At 45.6% G+C, this 23,209-nt stretch overlaps 1 protein-coding gene across 1 annotated transcript in view; it reads right to left on the reverse strand.

Annotated features, from left to right (window-relative positions):
• LOC115087614 (acid-sensing ion channel 1) overlaps positions 1-22,891 on the reverse strand; it is a 520,530-nt gene extending 497,639 nt beyond the window's left edge. The window contains exons 1-3 of the mRNA XM_029595019.1: positions 22,665-22,891; positions 21,347-21,725; positions 4,194-4,389 (exon numbers count right to left, since the gene is read on the reverse strand). Coding sequence (XP_029450879.1) covers positions 4,194-4,389; positions 21,347-21,708 — 558 coding nt within the window. The 5' untranslated portion in view covers positions 21,709-21,725; positions 22,665-22,891. The remainder of the gene's footprint in view (positions 1-4,193; positions 4,390-21,346; positions 21,726-22,664) is intronic.
• Between the last annotated feature and the right edge of the window lie 318 nt (positions 22,892-23,209).

A 23,209-nucleotide genomic window follows, 5' to 3' on the forward strand; every position in this document is an offset into this window, starting at 1 on the left:
CCATTTAATCCTACTCTCTGTTTCCTGTCTTTTAACCAGTTTGTAATCCATGAAAGGACATCGCCTCCTATCCCATGACTTTTTAGTTTTCTTAGAAGCCTCTCATGAGGGACTTTGTCAAATGTGTCCCAAATGTGTCCCAATAGAAAAAAGGTTGAGAACCACTGATCTAGAGATTCTTCTCCTTCTCACCCCTCACTATCTGATGATTCCCCTTTCTCACCTTATTTCCTCATTACCTCAGCTTTTTCCCCCTTTTCCCCCCTCCCTCCAACCTTTGCTCTTTCCTCCTCTTTCTATGCTTTCATCACTTTCTTCCTCCCCCCTCCCTATGCTCTTCCCCCACCTTCTCACCCAGTCACTCCCAAGCTCTTCCAGCTCCCACTCCAAGTGCAGGGACTCCCTAGCAAGTTTCTATGAGTAGCTTGCTTGTTACGGCGGTTACTACCCCAAACCAAACAAGCTTGATACTTCACTTTCAATGCATATCCATATCCAGTGTAGCTCTCTGCTTCAACAGCAGGGGGGAATGAAGAAAAGATGATTTTATATTCAGACAACAACCAACAAGGACTGAATTACACAGCCTGGGTAAACAAATAAGCATGGGTGTAGCTTGCTTGTTACGATGGTTAATACCCCAAATCAATTAAGCCTAATATTTCACTTTCAATACATATCCAGAGTAGCTCTCTGCTTCAACGGCAGGGGGGAACGAAGAAAAATGGATTTATATTCAGAAAACAACCAACAAGGCCTGAATTGTACAGGCTGGGTAAACAAACATGCGTGGGAGTAACTTGCTTATTGCGGCGGTTAATACCCCTAACCAATTAAGCTAGATACTTCATTTAGAAGCAGTTCCAGCACTGCTCTCTGCATTAATGGCGGGGGTGGAAGGGAAATAGAACCAAAAGGTTACTAAAGGCCAAGAGTAACAGATAAGTATGAGAGATTAAAAAAAAAAAAAAAAAAAAAGTGTGAAAGCTTGCTGGGCAGACTGGATGGGCCATTTGGTCTTCTTCTACCGTCATTTCTATGTTTCTATGTTAGTGTTGGGCTTCTCCCTCACCCCGCATGAGCCAGCAGCAGGAGCAGCATTTGAGTAACATCATCTCCTGCTGTTGCAGAGCCAGTCTCGTGGAAAGAGCTGTGAAATCTCACTGTTCCTCTCGCGAGACTGACCCCACAGCAGCAAGAGATGATGTCACGCAAATGCTGCTGCTGCTGGCTTGTGCAGAGGATGTGCTTTTTTTTCCTCCCTACATTGATCCAGGCAGGGGTTTAGCAAGCCTCCTATGCGTCCTGTGGCATTTTTTTTTACTTCGGTTGCCCATTTATTTATTTATGGATTTTATATACCGGGAGTTCCTGTATACAATATATATCACTCCGGTTCACAGTTAAACGGTAATAACTACTGCCGTGTAGCAGTTTACATGGAACAAATCAGAAACTTGATCTAATAAGCATAAGCCCATGGGGTAGAGTTCTCCGAGTAGCTCCACAGCCTCCACTCATTTTGACCACTGGTAGACCTAGGCAGCCACCTCCTCGGAGCCGCCGCCCTGTGCAAGTGCGCACAGGGCGTTGCGCAGGCCCTGTTCAGGGTTTACCCTTATAGAAAAGGAGAGGAATCCCCTTGCACTTTCACAGTTTCTTGCACCGACAGCTGACTGCCTGACTGCACCACTATCCAGGGTGCTGAAATGGAAGAGGCTGAGACATGAATATTTCTGACATAGCAGTTGTTTAAATTTACATTATGCAAACGTTTTCTTTCATGTAATCAGATAAGCAGAACAATTACGCAACCTGACATTTTTGTAAATGCAAATGTAACAAAGATTGCGATATGGATCACAATGATGCTAGATACATATTTGTTTGCAAATAAAGCTTATTTTGATTTAAAAAAAAAAATAAGGAGACAAGAGCCTCTCCCCACAACTTTGCAGTCACTTGGATATGTTCCTGTGGGAATTATCATGGAGAATGAGGGTCTTCCCTTCACGCCACTGATTGAATATTACGGAACTCTAATTCTGCACAGCCCCGTACAGCCCCTCACATCTCAAATGCACTTCGGACCCGTTTGTAATGACAGAATGCTTAATGACTTACAGAATTTGTTTGTGATAACCACCAGTAATTATTTACTGCTTCTACTGGAATCTTTATCAATAACTGTAAAATCAATAACAAGGAAGTTTGAAAGGACTGGGGAGGAGTCCATAAAAGAGACTGTCTCAGTGCGAAAGAAAGATAGAAAGAAAGAAGCCAGATATTAAGAGAGAGAGAGAGAGTTGGAAGGGAGATGGTAGAGCAAAAGGTGAATCCCCCACAGCCTCATCAGTCTAAATGAGCAAGGAGCCCATGACCCATAACCACATCAGACAGCACCAAATATTCCAGAAATATTTCACAGGACCTAAGAGACACTCGAGATTATATTTAAGGGGAAAAGAAAAGCTATTTGCCAATTTCTGGTACCCAGGCTTTTTTCTCCCCCATAACTATAACAAAGTACAAGCAACTATAGCAGAGACAGCAACGGGAATCCACAGAGAGTCATCAATACCAGAAGAACGACTTTTTTAAATCAAACATCTTAAATCACTCCTGCTTGCTCCCATGGTGATAATCTACTGTATGCAACATTCATGTCCCTGTTATTATAAAACTGGGCAGCCAAGGGCCTGAACTGCTCTCCGTGCACTCCTCATTGCGGAAAAAAAAAAAAAGAATTGTACAATAACCCCAAGCAGAACCAGCCAGATCTCAACAGCCAAGTATTGTTTGCATCACTGCCATAGGCCCTCAGCAAGACTTCATTGGAGCTTAAGAGACGAAGCGTTAATAGAAAACTGTAAAAGCGAAACAGGGGCATTGGGGGGGGGGGGGGGGGGAGAGAGGGAAGAGGGAGTTGGGGGGTATTAAAAAAATGGGTTTGTAAATGGATCTGAGAGAGACAAGCAAAGGGACCCAAGGAGATAGAAAGGCAGGCAGGCAGGCAGGAGAACAGACATAGGAAAGAAAGATAAAGAAAGTTAAAAAAAACAAAACAGATTGAGAGAAACGCATAGGAGAAAAGAGGAAAATGATCTTGCAAGGGAAACACAATCATACAGGGTCTGTTGTATCTGGGAACTGAGTGTCAGCATGAAATAATTACAGAACGCGACACAGAAATGACATTGCTCATGCAAGTGAGTGATTGTGTATACAGCTGTAAATTACAACCCCCATCACTCTGTAATTCTCCCTATGTGATTCTGTTGAGAAGGCTTATCTTGGTGCATGTGTGAGTCTGTGTGTATGTTATCTGCATTTCTCACTCTCTTTCCTTATCCGTGCCTCTCCATACTCTTTTCTCTCTCTGTATCCCCCTAATCTGTCATCTTCTTTTCTCTCTGCTTCTTTTATTCTCTCTCTCTCGCTAATTCTGTCTGCCTATGTCTATCTCCATAATAAGAGTGTGTAGCCAAAAAATGTTTGCTTTTGTCATTTTGTTTTGTTTTTATTTCATTTTTTTGTTTCATTTTCTGTTGCGTTTTAATGTGCACTATAAAATTAGCATGCACTAAAAAAAATTAGCACACACTAATCGAAATAAAATGACAACTGAGAACACATTTCTACTGTTTTGCAGTAGGCGTCATACATTTTCACCATTACACCAATGCCTTTGCCTCCTTACTTTCACTGGCTCTAATGGCTGCCCCCCAAAATGCAAACAACTACTCTGATTGCAGGATCAGGATTCTTGCCACACTCAGCACTGTCTCAGAATCAAAGAATGTGATTCCTGTGAGCCAGCCACGAGGAGGCCACGCTCAGCACTGTCTCAGAACCAGACAGCATGACTCCTGAAGGTGCAGCCTGAGCAGGCTACATTCAATACTGTCTCAGAATCAGAGAACGTGACTGCCGAGAGTGAGCCGCAAGCAGGCCACACTCTGCATTATCTCAGAACATGACTCCTGAGAGTGTGCCACGAGTAATGCCACGTTCAACACTGTCTCAGAACCAGAGAATGTGACCCCCATGAGAGTGCACCACAAGCAGGCCACATGTAATGCTGTCTCAGATATTCCACATTAGCAGAAGTAACAAGTCACCAGTTGAAAAAACTGCTGCTGTCCAACAGTGAGACTAATTTATAAGAATAAAAGTGAGCCAAGGATACTCACTTTTTTGAAGTCTTCAGCATTGCATTCCATACCCCGGAAACGACAGCTCAGCAGCATATCCTGTATGTCATGGCCAGCCCGGTCATAAAACTCAAACATATTAAATGGTTTGGCTTTGAAATTTTGGAAATTAGCCTTTTCCTGAAGGATACCAAGAACCTTCTCATCAGCTAGCTGGGTATCTGGAATCTCATACCTGGGGAGAGAGGAGAATTCTCAGTTCAGATGTTTGTGTTTCATTGCTTTACTCACAGAATCTAAACAAATTTAGTAAGAGACCCCCATTGCATCATCCCTTCTACAACAGTGTGCTGAGACCTCACTGCATTACCTCTGCTAAGTCCCCTCCTGTATCACCTCTACTATGGTATGTAGTGCTGAGACCCCACTGAGTCACCTGAGCTGCAGTACTGTGCTGAGACCCCCACTGCATCACCTCTGCTGCAACATAGCACAAAAGACCCCGCTGTGTCACCTCTGCTGCAGTTCAGTGCTCAGATCCCACCACATCACCAGGTATGCAGTAATGTGCAGAAACCTTACTGCATCACCTTTGCTACAGAAGTGCACAGAGATCCCTATTTCATCATTTCTGGCTCAGTAAAGTGATGAGATCCCACTGCATCACACTGCAGAAATGCTACAGCAGTTAAATTATGTCAGTTCACAGTTGCTATGAAGCTCTAGGAAAGAGTCATGTGATTACATTAGCTCAGCTGTGTGACAACACTGGGAATGATGACTGCACTAAATCTAAAAATCTATTATATTAAAATACCATATCCAGGAATCTGCAAGACTGAGACAATGGCACTATCTTTGCTATGTGATGCCAATAATGCAAACATCATTCCCAGGGCTACCATATTGCATCTCCGGGACACAACTGCACCACAGTGTTCCCCTTGTTTTATATGATGCTCTAGGCCACTGATCTATCAAATTGGGTCTCTCAAGTCTTGTCTCTGACAGTGCTATTATCACAGATCATCATGCAGCACTCCAGGAGTGACAGAGGCTGGGAATGTGTGTGAGTTCTAGGAAAAGTTACTGAGTGCCGCTGGGGCTGATTTCTGGTCAAGGAGTCTTCTAGTGCTCTTAGAGTGGTCTTATATCCTGCAGAGCCAAGGGATGCATATGAGCTAGAGCACAGAAACAGTCACTGCATGTAGGGGTTTCCACATGTGTGTTGCAGAGGTTGGGTTTTTTTTGTAACATTTATTAAAAAAAACAAACTGAGGCCATCAATAGCCAGAAAACTGCAAGCCTAGCCCATGATCTGAGACAGCAAGCCTTTTGTTGCTAAGCCATTTTTAGCATTTTCCCATTTGAATCATACAGGGGTAGATTTTCAGACCGCGCGAATAGGCGTACTTTTGCTGGCGCATCAGGCGCAAGCAAAAGTACGTGGGATTTTAGTAGATACGCGCGGAGCCGCGCGTATCCGCTAAAATCCGGGATCGGCGCGCGCAAGGCTATGGATTCTGTATAGCTGGCGCGCGCCGAGCCGCGCAGCCTACCTCCGTTCCCTCCGAGGCCGCTCCGAAATCGGAGCGGCCTCGGAGGGAACTTTCTTTTGCCCCTCCCCTCACCTTCCCCTCCCTTCCCCTACCTAACCCACCCGCCCGGCCCTGTCTAAACCCCATCCTTACCTTTGTCGGGGGATTTACGCCTCCCAGAGGGAGGCGTAAATCCCCGCGCGCCAGCGGGCCGCTAGCGCGCCGGGACGCGACCTGGGGGCGGGTCCGGAGGGCGCGGCCACGCCCCGGACCGCCCCGGGCCGTAACCACGCCCCCGGACCCACCCCCGAAACGCTCCCGACACGCCCCCAAAACGGCACTGCGCTCGGTCCCGCCCCCGACACGCCCCCTCCGAAAACCCCGGGACTTACGCGAGTCCCGGGGCTCTGCGCGCGCCGGTAGGCCTATGTAAAATAGGCTCACCGGCGCGCAGGGCCCTGCTCACCTAAATCCGCCCGGATTTGGGCGGATTTAGGCGAGCAGGGCTCTTAAAATCCGCCCCACAATGTATACTAGGGATATGCATTTATTTTGATCTGAATGGAAAAATGTGACAAATGATTTGATTTTCAGTTCAGTTCAGGGCAACCAAACCGAATGGCTGAGGTGTCTAAAAAATCTGAATCCTTTTTGGCTCATTCAGTTTGGTCCTGTTAAAGTCTATGGGGGAATTAAAGCAAAGCAATGCATTTTTGACCTTAAGCCAGACAGAGCAGAGCCATTTGAAGGTGGAACAAGGAAGGAGCACGATCAACCAGTTTATCCCAGCTGTTAGCTGTATGACATGACTTCATAGTTTTTAAAGTGAAAGTGAAACTAATGACACTGAGCAATGGCCATTTTGTACTCAGTTATTCCTCTATTGGATCTCAAAGAGAGAAGCCAGAGATTCTGAGGCTCCTTGCTTCATAACTTACAGGGTGATGGATCAAGCCGTGTTAATGCTCTAACGTGCATTATATTGCATATATTGCATAATATATGTGATATTTTCCATCTGCTCACCCAGATACCCTCCCCTATTACAATGACCTTCTTTGCATAGTATTTGCATGCATGAATAATGCCAATGCATGCAAAGAGGGTCATTACTAGTCAATTTTAGCAAGTTATCAAGAAGGTGGTCTACCGCGATAAAATAATAACACCTATTTGAAATGTGTTAGATCTAAGGCGGGAAGCCTGGGACCTTAATGCGGCAAAAAACAAAAAAAATATTGCAGCAAACAGGGAGGTAGAGCGGGGATCAGTGATGACTCCCGTATCAACCTGGGGCCACCAGTCAAAGTGGCTCTGACTACCCCAAAATATAAATTAAAAAAAGCACCTGCGCAATGATGGCCTTAGGCCTCCCTTACCTTCTCCCCAAAGTTAAAATTTAAAATATGGCCTCGGCTTCCCGCTTCCATACTCCCCCTCCCTCCACCCTGCAAGCGACAGTGACGGCTCCCCCAATGGAAAAAAGAAAAAAAGAAAAGGTCCCAGGCCTATCCCTCTCCCTCCCACACCCAGCCCTGCTGAGGGATGTGTTTTTAGGTAATAGGGTGCAGGAGGGGAATGCAAGAGGGGGGAGGCTGGGGTCCAGGACCTTTTTTTTTTTCTGTTGGGGTTGCCATCACTATCAGCTGGGGGAGATTGACTTTGGGTAGGTGCCATCACTGTCACTTAGAGGGCTTTGTACACGGGGGGGGGGGGGGGCACATTTTAAGTTTTAGCTTTGGGGAAGGGGAAGGGAGGGCCGGGGCTGTTGCCATGAGGTTCATTTTTTTATTATTATTATTTACATTTTGGGGGAGTCATGGCCGCTTCCTCTGACGGCCCCGGATTGAGACAGGGATCAGCACTGACCCCTGCTCAGCCACCCCATTTGTCATGCTTTCTTCTTTCAGGCCAGTGACCCTTTGAGGCGATAGCAGTCCCGTGAGGTTGGGGACTGCCATCATGATAAAGGGCTGCTTGCCACATTCTTTTGTCCTGCAGTGTTTGGCTGAAGTACAAAAGAATGCGCCATACAGTCACAATACTTTTTCGGGACAGATGAAGTGGAGCGGCAGATGAATCCCCTATAGAAGTCTCGTGGATATATTCGGACATCGCCTATGTCTCAGGGAGGGACAACGGGTATACCTTGCCTCGTAGTGGTTTGGAATCAGGTAGCAGGTTGATCCCACAGTCAAATTCCCTGTAGGGAGGTAGAGACTCGGCTTTTTTCTTAGAGAACACATCAGAAAAATCACTGTACTGCAGAGAGATTCCTGATGAGGTACCCGCTATGATGAGGTATAATGGGACCTCCACTTTTTCCAAGCATAAAACATGGAGGTTGGGACCCCACTTGATGAGCTGCAGCAAAGCCCAATCAAACTAAGACAGGCACTGTTGAAACCAAGGTAACCCCAGTACCATGGGCTGGATGGTTTTATCAATGATGGCAAGGTAATGTATTCCACATGAAGGGAACCGGTTCACAAAGTCATTGGTGCTGTGGTGAGAGTGATCCTATCCAGCAACGGATCTCCAGAGATTGAAGAAATGATCAACAGAACCCTCTTGGACATGGTCAATATTTGAAGGTGGTCCTCCAAAGCCTTCATTAGGAAATTCCCTCCAGCTCCAGAGTCCACCACAGCCAAGGTGGAGAGGTCCCGATCATCTACGGAGATTGTCATAGGAAGAGTCAGTTGGGGAGCCAGAGTTGTGAAGCCTAGGGTCAGGCCCCTCTCCCCAGACCCTAGGCTCTGGAGTTTCCCGGTCTGAACTGACACAGCAGAGACAAAGACCAGAATGGCGCTACCGTAAGCATTCCTCAGGCGAAAGGCATCCCTGCTCAAGTTGCATGAGTTCCTCGGTGCGTGCCACTGGAGAAGGGTATGAGGCAGGCGGTAATAGCGGGTGTTGAAAGTGGGGAGCCAGAGGAAAAGGGCAACACTGAATGTGGAGCTCCTTGATCCGTTGTTGAAGGCAATGATCTATGTGGCCTGTTAGGTTGATGAGGCCCTCCAGGGATTCCGGAAATTCGCATGCCACAAGCTCATCTTTTATCTTGGAGTATAACCCTTCCAAGAAAATGGTGCGAAGGCAGTCCTCTCTCCAAATGAATTCAGCGGCCAGAGTCCAGAACTCAATGGCATAATCCATTAGGGTCTGGGTGCCCTGGTGCAAGTGGAGGAGATCTCAGCCTGATCTTGCCAGCCGGCCAAGTTCATCAAAGGCTGTTTTGAAGGCTGTGACGAATAGATTCAAGTCCTAGAGTAGTGGGTTGGAGCGTTCCCACAGCAGGGAGGCCCAGGTGAGAGCTTGCATTGAGACGAGAAAGGATGAAAGTTGTCGTGACAGAATCCTCTGTGAACTGTGCTGGTTGCAAGGAAAAATGCATATAGCACTGGTTGATGAACCCACGATACTGCTTCAGGTCTCCAGCATACTGGGGAGGAGCAGGCAGATGCAGCATGGGATGAGTCAGAGACTTCGGTGCTGGGGAGGCAGTCACCAGAAGAGTAGGAACAGCAGGGGCTGCAGTAGCATCTAAACGAGTATTAAGGTGTTCTATGGAGGCTGCCAGGATTTCAAGGAACTGCTGTTGTTCCTGGAGCTTGTGGATTAGATCCAGAATGGCTTGAAGAGCAGTAACATCCATCAAGTCCATGGCCTCGGCAATCTGTTGCAGCAGTGGACCCTTGGGCTGAGGTGGAGTTGGCTCAACCTGCATGGAGGAGCCCTGAAAGTCCCCACTGTCGGCTGGCAGTGCAGGCGGTTGCAGAGGCCCAACTAGAGCTTCACCAATAACAGCCCACGTTCCCCTTAGGTTGAGCCCTCGGGTGCCGGAGCCAGCTGGACCTAGGCACGGGTTTCTGCAGAGGTGAAGATCCGAGGAAGTGCAGTTTCAGGCCAAGATGTAGCACAAGAGGGATGTAAGCAGAAATGATGTCTGGGCAGGGGTCAATGGCAGGTGGAGTATAATCATGATCAGGGTCCAGGTGTTGGTCAGTGGTAAGAGGAGTTCAGTCATGGTCAATAGGCAAGACGAAGTCAAAACCAGAGAAAGCTGGACAGGAGATATAGAATTCAGAAGACGGGAGGCTGAGGGACAAAACTGAAGGCTGACCACAAGGAGGATGAAGGAGAGATGATGGACCAGGAGGAAGACGAGAACTCAGGAACAGAAGCAGTCTACCAAAAAGGAACCAGGAACAAAAATCAGGAACACGGATCAGGAACAATGAAGCCAGGAACAGGAACATGGGAAATAGCTGAGGCAATTCATTACTTTCAGGAAGTTGACCTATTGCCGAGGCATTTGTGGAGTGCTAGAGGGAGCTTTAAATACAGAGTGGGTCCCAATGTCATCAGGATGCATTGTGGGGGGTTTTCCCACCTCGGGCCTTTTAAGAATCAGGTTCGGCACATGTGCACCTAGGGAAGCCCCAGAGCAGCTGGCAGCAGCATCCCTCCAATGTACGCATTGATCATTCAGGCGTGAGGACCTGCCAAGCTTCCTTTCAGGGGTCTGCCCTGCTAGCAAGGAATCCCAGTTGCAGCTCAGGGAAGGAGGGAAGAGCGACAGTCCGCAGCCCCATGCCATGGACTGCCGAGCAAAACAGTTACGTACTTGCTCAATCATTGCTGTGATCTTTGAGAAGACTTCAGTGGAGCAATATATTCTTCGGAGACTAGGAATGATTCTCGCTCTGTCACTAGTGATGGATTGGATGATAAGGGTAGAAGCAAACCAATTGGTTCATGAGACTGCAGGCAAAGACTCTATAACATAGTAGCCAAGTCCCAAATCCAGTCTGGCAGCCCCAGTGCTGCCTTGGATCAGAAAGGTCTCCCAGTAGGAGAACATTACCCTGGTGTAGCAGGAATTGATCCTGTAGCAAGGACCTGCTCTCCAGGTGATGTATTCTCCTCTCGCACTGAGGACAAGTCTCCCAGGGCTACTGCCCAGGAGGGAAGGGTTAGGCCAGCCATCATAGTTGGTGATTCAATTATTAGAAATATAGATAGCAGGGTGGCTGGTGGACGTGAGGACCGCCTGGTAACTTGCCTGCTTGGTGCGAAAGTGGCAGACCTCATGCATCACCTAGATAGGATTATAGACAGTGCTGGGGAGGAGCCAGCTTTCGTGGTACATGTGGGCACCAACGACATAGGAAAATGTGGACGAGAGGTTCTGGAAGCCAAATTTAGGATTTTAGGTAGGAAGCTGAAATCCAGAACCTCCAGGGTGGCATTCTCTGAAATGCTTCCTGTTCCACGTGCAGGTCCCCAGAGGCAGGCAGAGCTCCAGAGTTTCAATGCGGGGATGAGACGATGGTGCAGGGAAGAGGGATTCAGTTTTGTAAGGAACTGGGGAACCTTTTGGGGAAGGGGGAGTCTCTTCCAAAGGGATGGGCTCCACCTTAACCAGGGTGGAACCAGACTGCTGGTGCTAACCTTTAAAAAGAAGATAGAGCAGCTTTTAAACAAGAACAAGGGGGAAAGCCGACAGTCACTCAGCTGTGCATGGTTCGGAGAAATGTATCCTCGAAGGATACTAATGAAACAGGAGAGTTAGGGCATCCCAACAGATAAAGATCATACAAGAGACTAAATGCTCAGTAAAATCTATATGGGTAGAAATCCCATGTGTGTTGGGTAAGATTATAGTGATAGGAGTATACTACCGTCCACCTGGGCAAAATGGTCAGACAGATGATGAAATGCTAAGAGAAATCAGGGAAGTTAACCAATTTGGCAGTGCAATAATAATGAGAGATTTCAATTACCCCAATATTGACTGTTCAAATATAACATCAGGACTTGCTAGAGACATAAAGTTCCTGGATGTAATAAATGACTGCTTCATGGAGCAATTGGTTCAGGAACCAACAAGAGAGGAAGCTATTTTAGATTTAATTCTTAGTGGAACGCAGGATTTGGTGAGAGAGGTAACAGTTGTGGGGTCACTTGGCAACAGTGTTCATAACATGATCAAATTTAAACTAATAACTGGAAATAAGTAAATCTGTAGCTCTAACACTAAACTTTCAAAAGGGAAACTTTGATAAAATGAGGAAAATAGAAAAAAAAAATGAAAGGTACAGCTGCACAGGTTAAAAGTGTTCAATAGGCATGGACATTGTTTAAAAATACAATCCTAGAGGCTCAGTCCATATATATTCCACACACTAAGAAAGGTGGAAGGAAGGCAAAACCATTACCGTCATGGTTAAAAGGTGAGGTGAAAGAGGCTATTTTAGCCAAAAAAATTCCTTCAAAAATTGGAAGAAGGATCCATCTGAAGAAAATAGGATAAAACATAAGCATTGTCAAGTTAAGTGTAAAACATTGATAAGACAGGCGAAGAGAGAATTTGAAATGAAGTTGGCCACAGAGGTAAAAACTCATAATAAAAACTTTTTAAAATATATCCGAAGCAAGAAACCTGTGAGGGAATCGGTTGGACCATTAGATGACCGAGGGGATAAAGGGGCTCTTAGGGAAGATAAGGCCATTGCAGAAAGACTAAATTAATTATTTGCTTCTGTGTTTACTAATGACGATGTTGGGGAGATACTAGTTCCAGAGATGGTTTAGGGGTCAATGAGTCAGACAAACTGAACAAAATCACTGTGAACCGTGAAGATGTAGTAGGCCAGATTGACAAACTAAAGAGTAGCAAATCACCTGGACCGGATGGTATGCATCCTAGAGTACTGAAGGAACTCAAGTGAGGAATTGAGTGAGGTGTAAGCCAGCAAGAAGGATACTGCAAAAGGACAGCAAGAAGGTGTAAGACAGCAAGAAGGAACTCAAAAAATGAAATTTCTGATCTATTAGTTAAAATTTGTAACCTATCATTAAAATCATCCAGTGTACCTGAAGACTGGAGGGTGGCCAATGTAACCCCAATATTTAAAAAAGGCTCCAGGGGCAATCCGGGTAACTATAGACCAGTGAGCCTGACTTCAGTGCCGGGAAAAATAGTGGAAACTATTCTAAAGATCAAAATCGTAGAGCATATAGAAAAACATGGTTTAATGGAACACAGTTCAACATGGATTTACTCAAGGGAAGTCTTGCCTAACAAATCTGCTTCATTTTTTTGAAAGGGTTAATAAACATGTGGATAAAGGTGAACCAGTAGATGTAGTGTATTTGGATTTTCAAAAGGCGTTTGGCAAAGTCCCTCATGAGAGGCTTCTAAGAAAACTAAAAAATCATAGGATAGGAGGTGATGTCCTTTCGTGGATTACAAACTGGTTAAAAGACAGGAAACAGAGAATAGGATTAAATGGTCAATTTTCTCAGTGGAAAAGGATAAACAGTAGAGTGCCTCAGGGATCTGTACTTGGACCGGTGCTTTTCAATATATATATATAAATGATCTGGAAAAGAATATGACGAGAGAGGTTATCAAATTTGCGGATGATACAAAATTATTCAGAGTAGTTAAATCACAAGCTGATTGTGATACATTACAGGAGGACCTTGCAAGACTGGAAGATTGGGCATCCAAATAGCAGATGAAATTTAATGTGGACAAGTGCAAGGTGTTGCATATAGGGAAAAATAACCCTTGCTGTAGTTACACGATGTTAGGTTCCATATTAGGAGCTACCACCCAGGAAAAAGATCTAGGCATCATAGTGGATAATACTTTAAAAATCGTCAGCTCAGTGTGCTGCAGCAGTCAAAAAAGCAAACAGAATGTTAGGAATTGTTAGGAAGGGAATGGTTAATAAAACAGAAAATGTCATAATGCCTCTATATCACTCCATGGTGAGCCCGCACCTTGAATACTGTGTACAATTCTGGTCGCCGCATCTCAAAAAAGATATAGTTGCGATGGAGAAGGTACAGAAAAGGGCAAGCAAAATGATAAAGGGGATGGAACAGCTCTCCTACGAGGAAAGGCTGAAGATGTTAGGGCTGTTCAGCTTGGAGAAGAGACGGCTGGGGGGGGAAATGATAGAGGTCTTTAAGATCATGAGAGGACTTGAACGAGTAGATGTGAATCGGTTATTTACACTTTCGAATAATAGAAGGACTAGGGGGCATTCTATGAAGTTAGCAAGTAGCACATTTAAGACTAGTCGGAGAAAATTCTTTTTCACTCAACGCACAATAAAGCTCTGGAATTTGTTGCCAGAGGATGTGGTTAGTGCAGTTAGTATAGCTGGGTTCAAAAAAGGTTTGGATAAGTTCTTGGAGGAGAAGTCCATTAACAGCTATTAATCAAGTTTACTTAGGGAATAGCCACTGCTATTAATTGCATCTGTAGCATGGGATCTTCTTAGTGTTTGGGTAATTGCCAGGTTTTTGTGGCCTGGTTTGGCCTCTGTTGGAAACAGGATGCTGGGCTTGATGAACCCTTGGTCTGGCCCACCATGGCAGTTTCTTATGTTCTTATGACAGAATTTGGGAGGCTGGTAAGGCTCTAGTAAAATGAGTCCCACTGTGTGGGTAAGGCGGCCTTCAATATTTCTTGCACATGGCACTCACCCAGATGCATTGGCAACACTGGAAAAGGAATTGTTTTTTCCACATGCCTTAATGGATGCGAAGCTATAGATTGATGGGATAGCAGAAAGAGGTTTGGAGCATCATCTGAACTTATCTGACATATATCCCCTTCTTTCTGTACTGATTGCATCGAGGTAGATTTGGTTTGTAATGGTAAATGCTTCGATAACTTTTGATGTTGCATTGAGCTCTATTGTCTCTTATGACCAGAGTCTTTTGATGCAGAGCGTGTTGGGAATTTCAATGCATTATGTGTCAGTTTCTTTGATGCAGCATGCATTGAGTGATGATTTGTGCTGTGTGATGGTCTGTCCAGTGGCTCATGTTTCGAATACTTTAGTGCATCGTGCATGGAACATCCCAGTGCATCGTGTGCTGCACGTCCTATTGCAGTTTGCTTCAAGCGGCCCGATAAACTTTGTTTCGGGCGCACCAATGCTTCATGCATTGAGCAGTCCAGTAGTTTGTATCAATTGCTTTGATGCATCGAGCGATGAGCATTTCGACACATCATGCATCGATTGCATCGATTATTTCGCCGTAGTTTTCAACAGCATAGCTTTTGGTCAATGCTGCATCATATCTTTTTTTTTCTTAAAAGGATCTGGGGCTGAATGCACCGAGTGCATCGAAGAGTCTTGGTGCTTTGCCTTGGTTGTCCCTCTTACCAACTCTGATGAATGTGGCCGCCTGAGACTCGACTCAATTCGGGCTGCACAGTCCAGACTGCTCCTACTGCTTGTAGGAGAAACGGAGAAGTGATGACTTCCCGAAGCTGATTTGCTCTTGCTTTTTTGACGTAGGCTAGCTATTTCTGCAGCCCAGGATCTCTAATTGTTTTCATTGATGCCATGTTCTAGAAGGTTCATGGGCACTGAAGATTTCTTTTTCCTTCTTTACTTATATTTTTTTTTTCTATGAATAGCCAAAATGTTCAATATCACTGAAAAGTACTGTTGTAGGTCACTAAGATACTGAGTAGAAAAGAATTAGTAAGATTAAGGAGATAAATGTGAAGAGAGACTAAAAAGCCATGTATTTTATTTATTTATTTATTTATTTAAAAGCTTTTCTATACCGTCGTTAAGTTAATTAACCATCACAACGGTTTACAAAAAGGCACAAAAAAGGGTTAAAAGTTGATTGGTATAGATTTAATATTATAGGTGTGCCATTAGGGAATGGTAACATTTTTTAATATCAAAGCTATATGTTGAGTTTGCTTATATTTTGGTTGGAATAAAAACTTCTTAACAGTTCCAATATAAAGTTAACGTTCTAATATGTAATGGGAGATAGGAGAAAGAAATATTAATAAAGTTGCATGCTTGGTGCTTACTTACATATGTGCTTATTTGTTTTCATCTTTCTGTTTATAAAAGGCTTGTTTATATAGCCAGGTTTTTAGACTTGCTTTGAAGAGTTTAAAGCTTCTCTGTAGTCTAATTTTGGGTGGCATTGAGTTCTGTGAAGCGCAGACAAAAAATAGACTGAGGAGATTCTAAGGCAATGCCCATGCAGGAAATCCCGCACATGCTCAGTAGAGCTCAAAGCTCTAATAGCTTGGAGAAACAGATCCATTCAGTGTCACCGGATGACATCACCCACAGATCATGTCTAATTCAGCCCTGCTATTTGATGTAAAAGTGGATCTTCCTTAAAGTAAACCTCCATTTGAAGAGTTTCCCCTGAATTTCCATGGGAATGGTAGAAGGACTAAGGATCCAAACCAATGCCCACACTTTTTAGCCTCAGTGCTTTGCTGTGTTGTTGGCAGTTGCCATTCTTGCTGCGGTTTTCTGGCCTGCTTCTCATGCCCTGCGTTTCTTCTGTTCAGTATCTTGTTGTGTTGTTGGGCCACTGCTGCTGTCTGGCCTGCTCCTCCTCCTTTGCCTATCTCCTCTTTCAGTGCCTTGCTGTGTTGATGCTATTCCCCTTGTTGTCTTAGCCCTTGCTCAAGGTCTTGGGCTGTTGATGCTCCTTCTCTTCCTGTTTCTCTCTGTTTCTGATGTACGCCAATGAATGTTGGTATATAAAAGCAAATAAATAAATAAATAAATACACTCTATGCCTGAGGGGTTTGAATCAATCTTCTTGCTGTCTTACACCTCACTCAATTCCTCAGGGTGTTGGTGCAACTCTTTTTGATGCCTTACCCCCTCCTTCAGTGCCTGGGGGTGTTGATGCCACTGTCTTTGCTTCCATACCCCTCACTTGGTATTTTAGGGTGATGATGCCAATGTGCTTGCTGCCATACCACTTGCTATGTGCCTTGGGGTGTTCATGCCAATGTTTGTGTTACTTTTCCCTCTTTAGGTGCCTTGGAGTGTTCATGCCACTGTTGTTGGTGCTCTTTACCCATCTTTTGTTTCCTTGGGGTATTCACAGGCCTGGATTTAGGCACAGGCAACTGCTGAGGATGCCAAATTTTGAAAATATCAACTATCCAGGCCAAAGAGGAACCTGCTCCTGCTTGCTTTTTGGCCACGTGCCTGCAGATGCTTCAAAGAGGCACCACTATGGCATTCTGCCTATGGCACTAAAATCTTAACTCTGTCCATGGGTATTCATACCACTGTCTGTGCAGCTCTGTCCCCCTCACAAGGCCTTGGATATTTCATGCCACAGCTGGCACCACTTTTCCCCTCACTTGGTATCTTGGCATGCTGTACCCTCTGCTGCTGATGCCTGCCTGCAAGTTTCATTAAACTTGGACAGAAAACCCTAATGTTGAGTCTAAAATAGGATGCATTGCTTTCCCCAATTATGTTAATGGAAACGAATGAAACAAAATGACAAAATAAACGTATGAGCTTGGGAACTGAAAGGAACGAAACAAATACAAAATGGCAACTGAACCAATACAAAGAACCAAACCAAAAATGCTTTCTGTGCAGACCCCTAATGTATATTAATAATGGAAGAAGCTAAAAATAAATCCTATCTGCATTAATCTGAAGCTTTATATTTAAGTTGCAGTATCTTTTCATTAAAGGATGGGTGCTTACATCACATGTGAACCTTCCTCACAGATTTCTGTTCTGATTTTCATTTAATCTGTGAGGACAAAGGAGCATTTACAAGTTTGAAATTTCTTCAATTTAGTAGCTTCCGCTATTATGCAAATAATTGTGCTGATTGTCATCAGATCGCCATGCAGGCATCACAGTAATACATGTAAAGCATGAATACAGCATAGACAGCAGAAGAGTGGATCTTCATTGGAGCCCCATGCAGGTGTCACATTGATACTGATAAAGCATGAACACAACATGAACAACTAAAGAGCAGATTTTCAACAGAGCGGCATGCAAGCAACACTGATACAGAGTATAGCATGAATACAGCACAGACAGATGAATAACAGATCTTCATCAGAGACCTATGAAAGTATCAAATTGATACTGATAAAGCATGAATACAGCACAAACAGCCAAAGAATGGATCTTCATCAAAGTCCCATGCAGGCATCAAACTGATATATATATATATATATATGCACCATAGACAGGAGAAGAGCAGATCTACATCAGAACCCCATGCAGACATCACATTGATACTTATAAAGAATTAATACAGTACAGACAGCAGAAGAATGAATCTTCATCAGAGCCTCATGCTGGTGTTACACTGATATATGTAAAGCATGAATACAATATAATTTAGTCTCTTCTGCTATTATTCATGTAATTGTGCTGATTGTCATCAGATCCCCATGCAGGTATCACACTGATACATTGTAAGGCATGAATACAACATGGACAGCTGAATAACAGATCTTCATCAAAGCCCCGTGCAGGTGTAACACTGATGATAAAGCCTGAATACAGCACGGAGAGCTGAAGAGCAGCTCTTCATCAGAGGCCTGTGCAGGTGTCACACTGATATCCATAAAGCATGAACACAGCATGGACAGCTGTAGCAAGGACTTTCATCAGAGCCCCATCAGGATACAGAGAAAGTTGAAGCACATAGGAACATAAAAGATTTTGGCAGATAAGGGCCATTTAAGTCCCCTTTCCCCCCCCCCCCCCCCCGTAGCCTGCCCACTGATGATGCGTACTGGCAGTCACAAATCTTACTCGATATGTGGTCTTCTGTATTGGACTGGACCGCCGTCACCAAATCCTTGCCCATTCTTCCAAATTTTTTGTCATCTTTTATCTTATCTATGTCTGTCTGTTCTGTTGCAGATCTTAATACCGTCCATAATCTCCCAATATCTCTTATAAACACATTGAAGAGGACGTGGGCCTAGCACTGATGCTTGTGACTTCACTAAACCACCTCCTCCCTGTTCCTTCTTATTTGTCTCCTCTTTCCACTTATACAGTATATCTAAAGAAAGCACAAGCAACAGTGAGGAGTGGACTCAAGGAGGATATCTTTATACGCAAGGGTACATGGGCCAGCCCAGGAGCTCACTGGTGGTGCTTGCGCATTGTCAAGCAGAGGGGCCCCGTGTCTGGTTCTCCGCTGAGGTAATTTTGCTCCTCGGGATGCTTTGGAGGTAGTTGATCGCAGCCCTGGTTGGAGAGGGAGTTCTCGGTCATCGTGCCACAGTGACACCTAGTGCCCGGAACTGGGTCCCATGATTGCAGGGGCTCTGGAAGGAGCTCTGGAGCCATGACCCCCATCCGGGGACCGTCACAATACTGACCGAACTAAAGTTAATTTGGGAGGGAGGGGGAATATAACACAGGGGCTCCCGACTGAGTTGGAAGCCCCAAAGGAGCAGAAGGAATCTGCTGGGTGAAAAAAATAAAAATAAAAAACCCTCAAAAACACAACAATGTGTGTGTGTGTGCGTCCATGACAAAAGATGCACCCTTCTAAACCTAGAATAAATAAGAATAAAAATCTAAGACATTATATTAATACAAACAAAAGAAGAATTTGGAATACGGCCCAAAAAAGAAACACTAGGACAAAGAAACAGGCAAACTGGTGTTTTTTGTATTCTGCCCTTCTAATGCTCTCTTTCCTTTATGCCTTGGTCCTCAGGCTCCACATTTGTGATGTCTTCACAGCACCTAAAACTTAAACAGTAGTACTAACAAAACAAATTGTCGAAATAAAACAAACATATCATATAGATCCCCCATGGAAATCGTATTTCATTGTGGTGGTGGTTATGTGAGGGCGTAAAGTTTTTGAATGCGTTCCCTGCTTGGGCATTTCCAACACTTAACAGATTTTCTTTTTTAAATTTTTGGGCCCGACGGTTCCCTCCTCTTCCTTTGGACTTCCAGCTCAGTCAGAACCAACCTCTGCTGGGTCCAGCACCACAAGCTTTCATTCACAACTACCCCGGGGGATGTTTCTCCTGTTTTATGTCCCCTCCCAACTTACTTCAGACCAGAGACAGCTCCTCGGCTGGGAACCACGCACCAGGGCTCCTTCTGGAACTCCACATCCTTTTCTCCCTCCTCCCTCCCTCCCTCTCCTTTCCCAGGGGCTGTAAGCACTGACGCCCCCACCCCAGTCATCTGCATCTCCAGCTACGGCTGGGAAACAGAAAAGATCTGTCCCGGGAAAAGAACACAGCTCCTCCGCCTGGCAGTGCCTTTGAGCCAGAGGGCCGGCCCAATGAAATGTTATAAATCTAAGGAAATTGGAGGGTGGGGTGAGGTGCACACTGATGTACGGATCCTCACCAGAAACCCATGGAGTGGGCAGATGGGCACACGTAAAGTGTGAGGAAACGTGGAGCGCATCACACATGGCACGCACTTCAGCAAGATGATCTGACAGAACAGGTGGGGCGTGCCTAGATGCCACAAGGCCTATGCCATGTGTTGGAAACAGGCTCGCGAGACCCCAAGGAAGAGTGTGGGGGGGGGGGGGGGGGTGGAGGGCAGGGCGATAAAGTAAAATATATAGCTGCTTGCTCGAGAAAAGGCAGCCCCGCTACATACCCGGACAAGGACATCTGCTGTAATCAGATAACAGACACAGAAACTAACCATGATCAGCCATGATTCCGAGAATGGAAAAGTATCCCTGACCTTGGCGGGTAGCACAGTGCTGTGCCACCTTCCATAAACAGCACCTTAGTCACTTCGTCTGTGCGCATGTAGGCCTCAGCCTCAGACACTGGAACTACAAGTCTATCCATGCAATGGGACAAAACCAGCTCAGCCTGCCATGCAGCCATCTGGTGACCTGGCAGAAGGGGAGATCAATTAGCTCATACAATTTCTGAACTGACTGGAATGCTCTCTGCCTCTTGCTCACCTACAGTATGACTACTCAACGTAGAACAACAGCGGACCCCTAACCCGCTGTGGGGAAACCTTTTACAATATTCAGAAAACTCCTCAGATACTGTGAAAACACCATAACTTTATAAATGGAGGTGTGCTTTATGTTAAGATAGTAAGCACTGTGCACTTATTGTGCAAACATTTCCTCACTTGTAGCTTTCTCCTGTAGAAGCACGTATACAGCAGCACCCTTACACAATAAGAGGTGTCCTGTACTACAAGGCTCAGTTTTGCTCCCCCTTCTGGTCTCAGCATCTTCTAACAAATTGTAGAACAGATTGAAAGAAATGGCCATCTCTCTCTCAGTTCATATGAGCCTAGGCAGGAGCATTAGTAAGTGCACGTGTAAATTAAAAAAAAAACAAAAAACCTCAGAAGCCCAACAATGGATTAAGACTTGTGGCAGCACAGCAAACAAGTACAAATGTGCAAACTGGGTAGGCCAAATGGTCCTTTTTTGTTAACATTTTCTCTATTTCTGTGTATATCTATGGGAACAGAATTATAATGGGAGCACAGTTGAACAAGAACAAGTAAATAAATGTATATGTATGTATGTATGAACGGGTATGAGTATGTGTTGGGTGTGGATATCTCCACTACATGTGCATGCTGGTCTCATCTTTTGTCCTAAGTACATGTCTGTGTCATGTATAAGTGTATGCTTCCACTGATACTGAGTGTGTTGGGTACACATGCATTCTGTACCTTCAGCCCTTTTGTGTCATACTAGCCTTTGTGTGCAGCCCCTGGGTGTCTGGGTATCTGAGCTGTCCCTGGGTGTCTGGGCAGTCCCCATTGCGCCATATGAGTTCCTGCCTGTGGTCCCTTGACTTCTGGGTGCTCTACAGGCACTTACCTGTTGTTAAGGAGTGCAAGGAGCTCCCCAGCGTGGTACAGGTCGTTCCTGGTCACCCGGCTAAAGCGGAATTCATTGAGGTTGCAGAAGGTGATGGCAGGGAAGGTCATCATGGGAGCAGAGATCTCGTCTAGCTTGGTGACATGCGGGTATTGGAAATAATACTGGATCCTCTCAGTGCAAACAAACAGTAGCAGACCCAGTGACCCCAGGAAACAGGTGACCCACACAATCCTCTTGAAGGAGAACCTCTCAAAGGAGAAGATGTGAGAGAGGCCATGCAAGGTGGAACCACTGGCAAAAGCCTCAAGGCTAATGGGTTCCCCTCCTGCCACCTCCTGTTCTTCCACTTTGAGATCCATCACCGAAGATGTCCTTCCTAAATTTAAAAAAAAAAAAAAATTTAATTAAACATAAAACAGGAATAAATCTGTTGCTCTCTCCTGTTCTTTAGACTCAGATCAGTAGGGGCCCAAACCAACTTGCTTTTTAGGTTAGCCCACAATTAATAGGGGAGTCAGGTTAATTTATATATTGTGGATACCCTGAAAACTAGGTCTGTCTTGAAGGCTGTCTAAAGGGCTGGATTTGGGAAGCTGAGACCCCTGGAATGCCGGCTCCTGACTTTACAGTCACTGGTGTAAGTGAGAGGGGAAACACTCTCAGCCAGTGAAGCCTCCAAAGAAAAAAGAAAGGAGAGAGCGGGAAGAGAATATGAGTTATGAGCTCCCTGTTCCTCTTTCTTAAAAATTCTTCATTCTAATTTTGGCATTTGAAGTACGTTCTTTCCAATTTCTTAAGCTTCTGAAAAACTGGCCATGGATTTCTCAAGTCAAATCTAAATCCCTCCCCCACCACATACACAAACACACACACACACACACAGTCGCTCACACACTTAAATGTACACATACACTCAGACAGACACACACACACACACACTTTTATTCACACACATATCCATTAAAAAATACAAGTTCACCCACATACAAACACACACACACACTTTTATACACCCATATGTACACACACTCATTCACACACACTGAAACACACATTCACTCACATTCATATGTACCACACACACACACACGCACACACGTACACTCATATGTACACACACGCACAGTCTCCCCCGTTTACTGAAACACACACACACACACACACACACGTACACTCATATGTACACACACGCACAGTCTCCCCCGTTTACTGAAACACACACACACACACACACACGTACTCCCACAGGGGCAACCCCTGCGGCAGCGGCACCCGCCGCTTTCCCGCGCGCAGAGAGGCGCTCGCGCTCCCCTACCTGCAGACAGGGCCGGAGTGCGGAGGAGCCCGGCGGACGGATGGACGCGGGCAGGCGGCTCACTCGGTGCCTGAATTCAGAAGCGCAGGGACGGCAGCACATGCATCTCTCCGACGAGGCCTGAAGGGAGGGAGGGAGGGAGGAGGAGGAGGAGGAGGAAGGGGACTGGCAGCGGGAGCTGTGCCTGCAGCCTCACTCCCTGCCGCCGCCTGCCACAAGCTCCGGCTGCTGATGCTCTGTGCATGTGGCTAGCATGGTGCGTGCGTGTGTGTGTGTGTGTGGCTTTCTCTCCCCCTCCTCTCTCTCTCTCTCCCCCCCCCCCCCCCCCCCCCCCCATCCCCCAGCTGCCTTGGATCAATGCTCCACTCTTTACTTCTCACTCCCATCGGCTGCTTCCACACCTGGGGCCGCCGTCTCTCGCATGGATCGAATTGCGTCCCTGTTGGCGAAGCATCCTTGCCGTGGGCTACCTCTAGGATAAGATCAGCAGCAACAGGGCTGGCTAAGGAGGGGGCTTGACCCCCCCCCCCCCGAGGTCCCAGGCA

This window comes from Rhinatrema bivittatum, chromosome 3 (genome assembly GCF_901001135.1).
Source record: "Rhinatrema bivittatum chromosome 3, aRhiBiv1.1, whole genome shotgun sequence".
Taxonomy (NCBI): Eukaryota; Metazoa; Chordata; class Amphibia; order Gymnophiona; family Rhinatrematidae; genus Rhinatrema; species Rhinatrema bivittatum.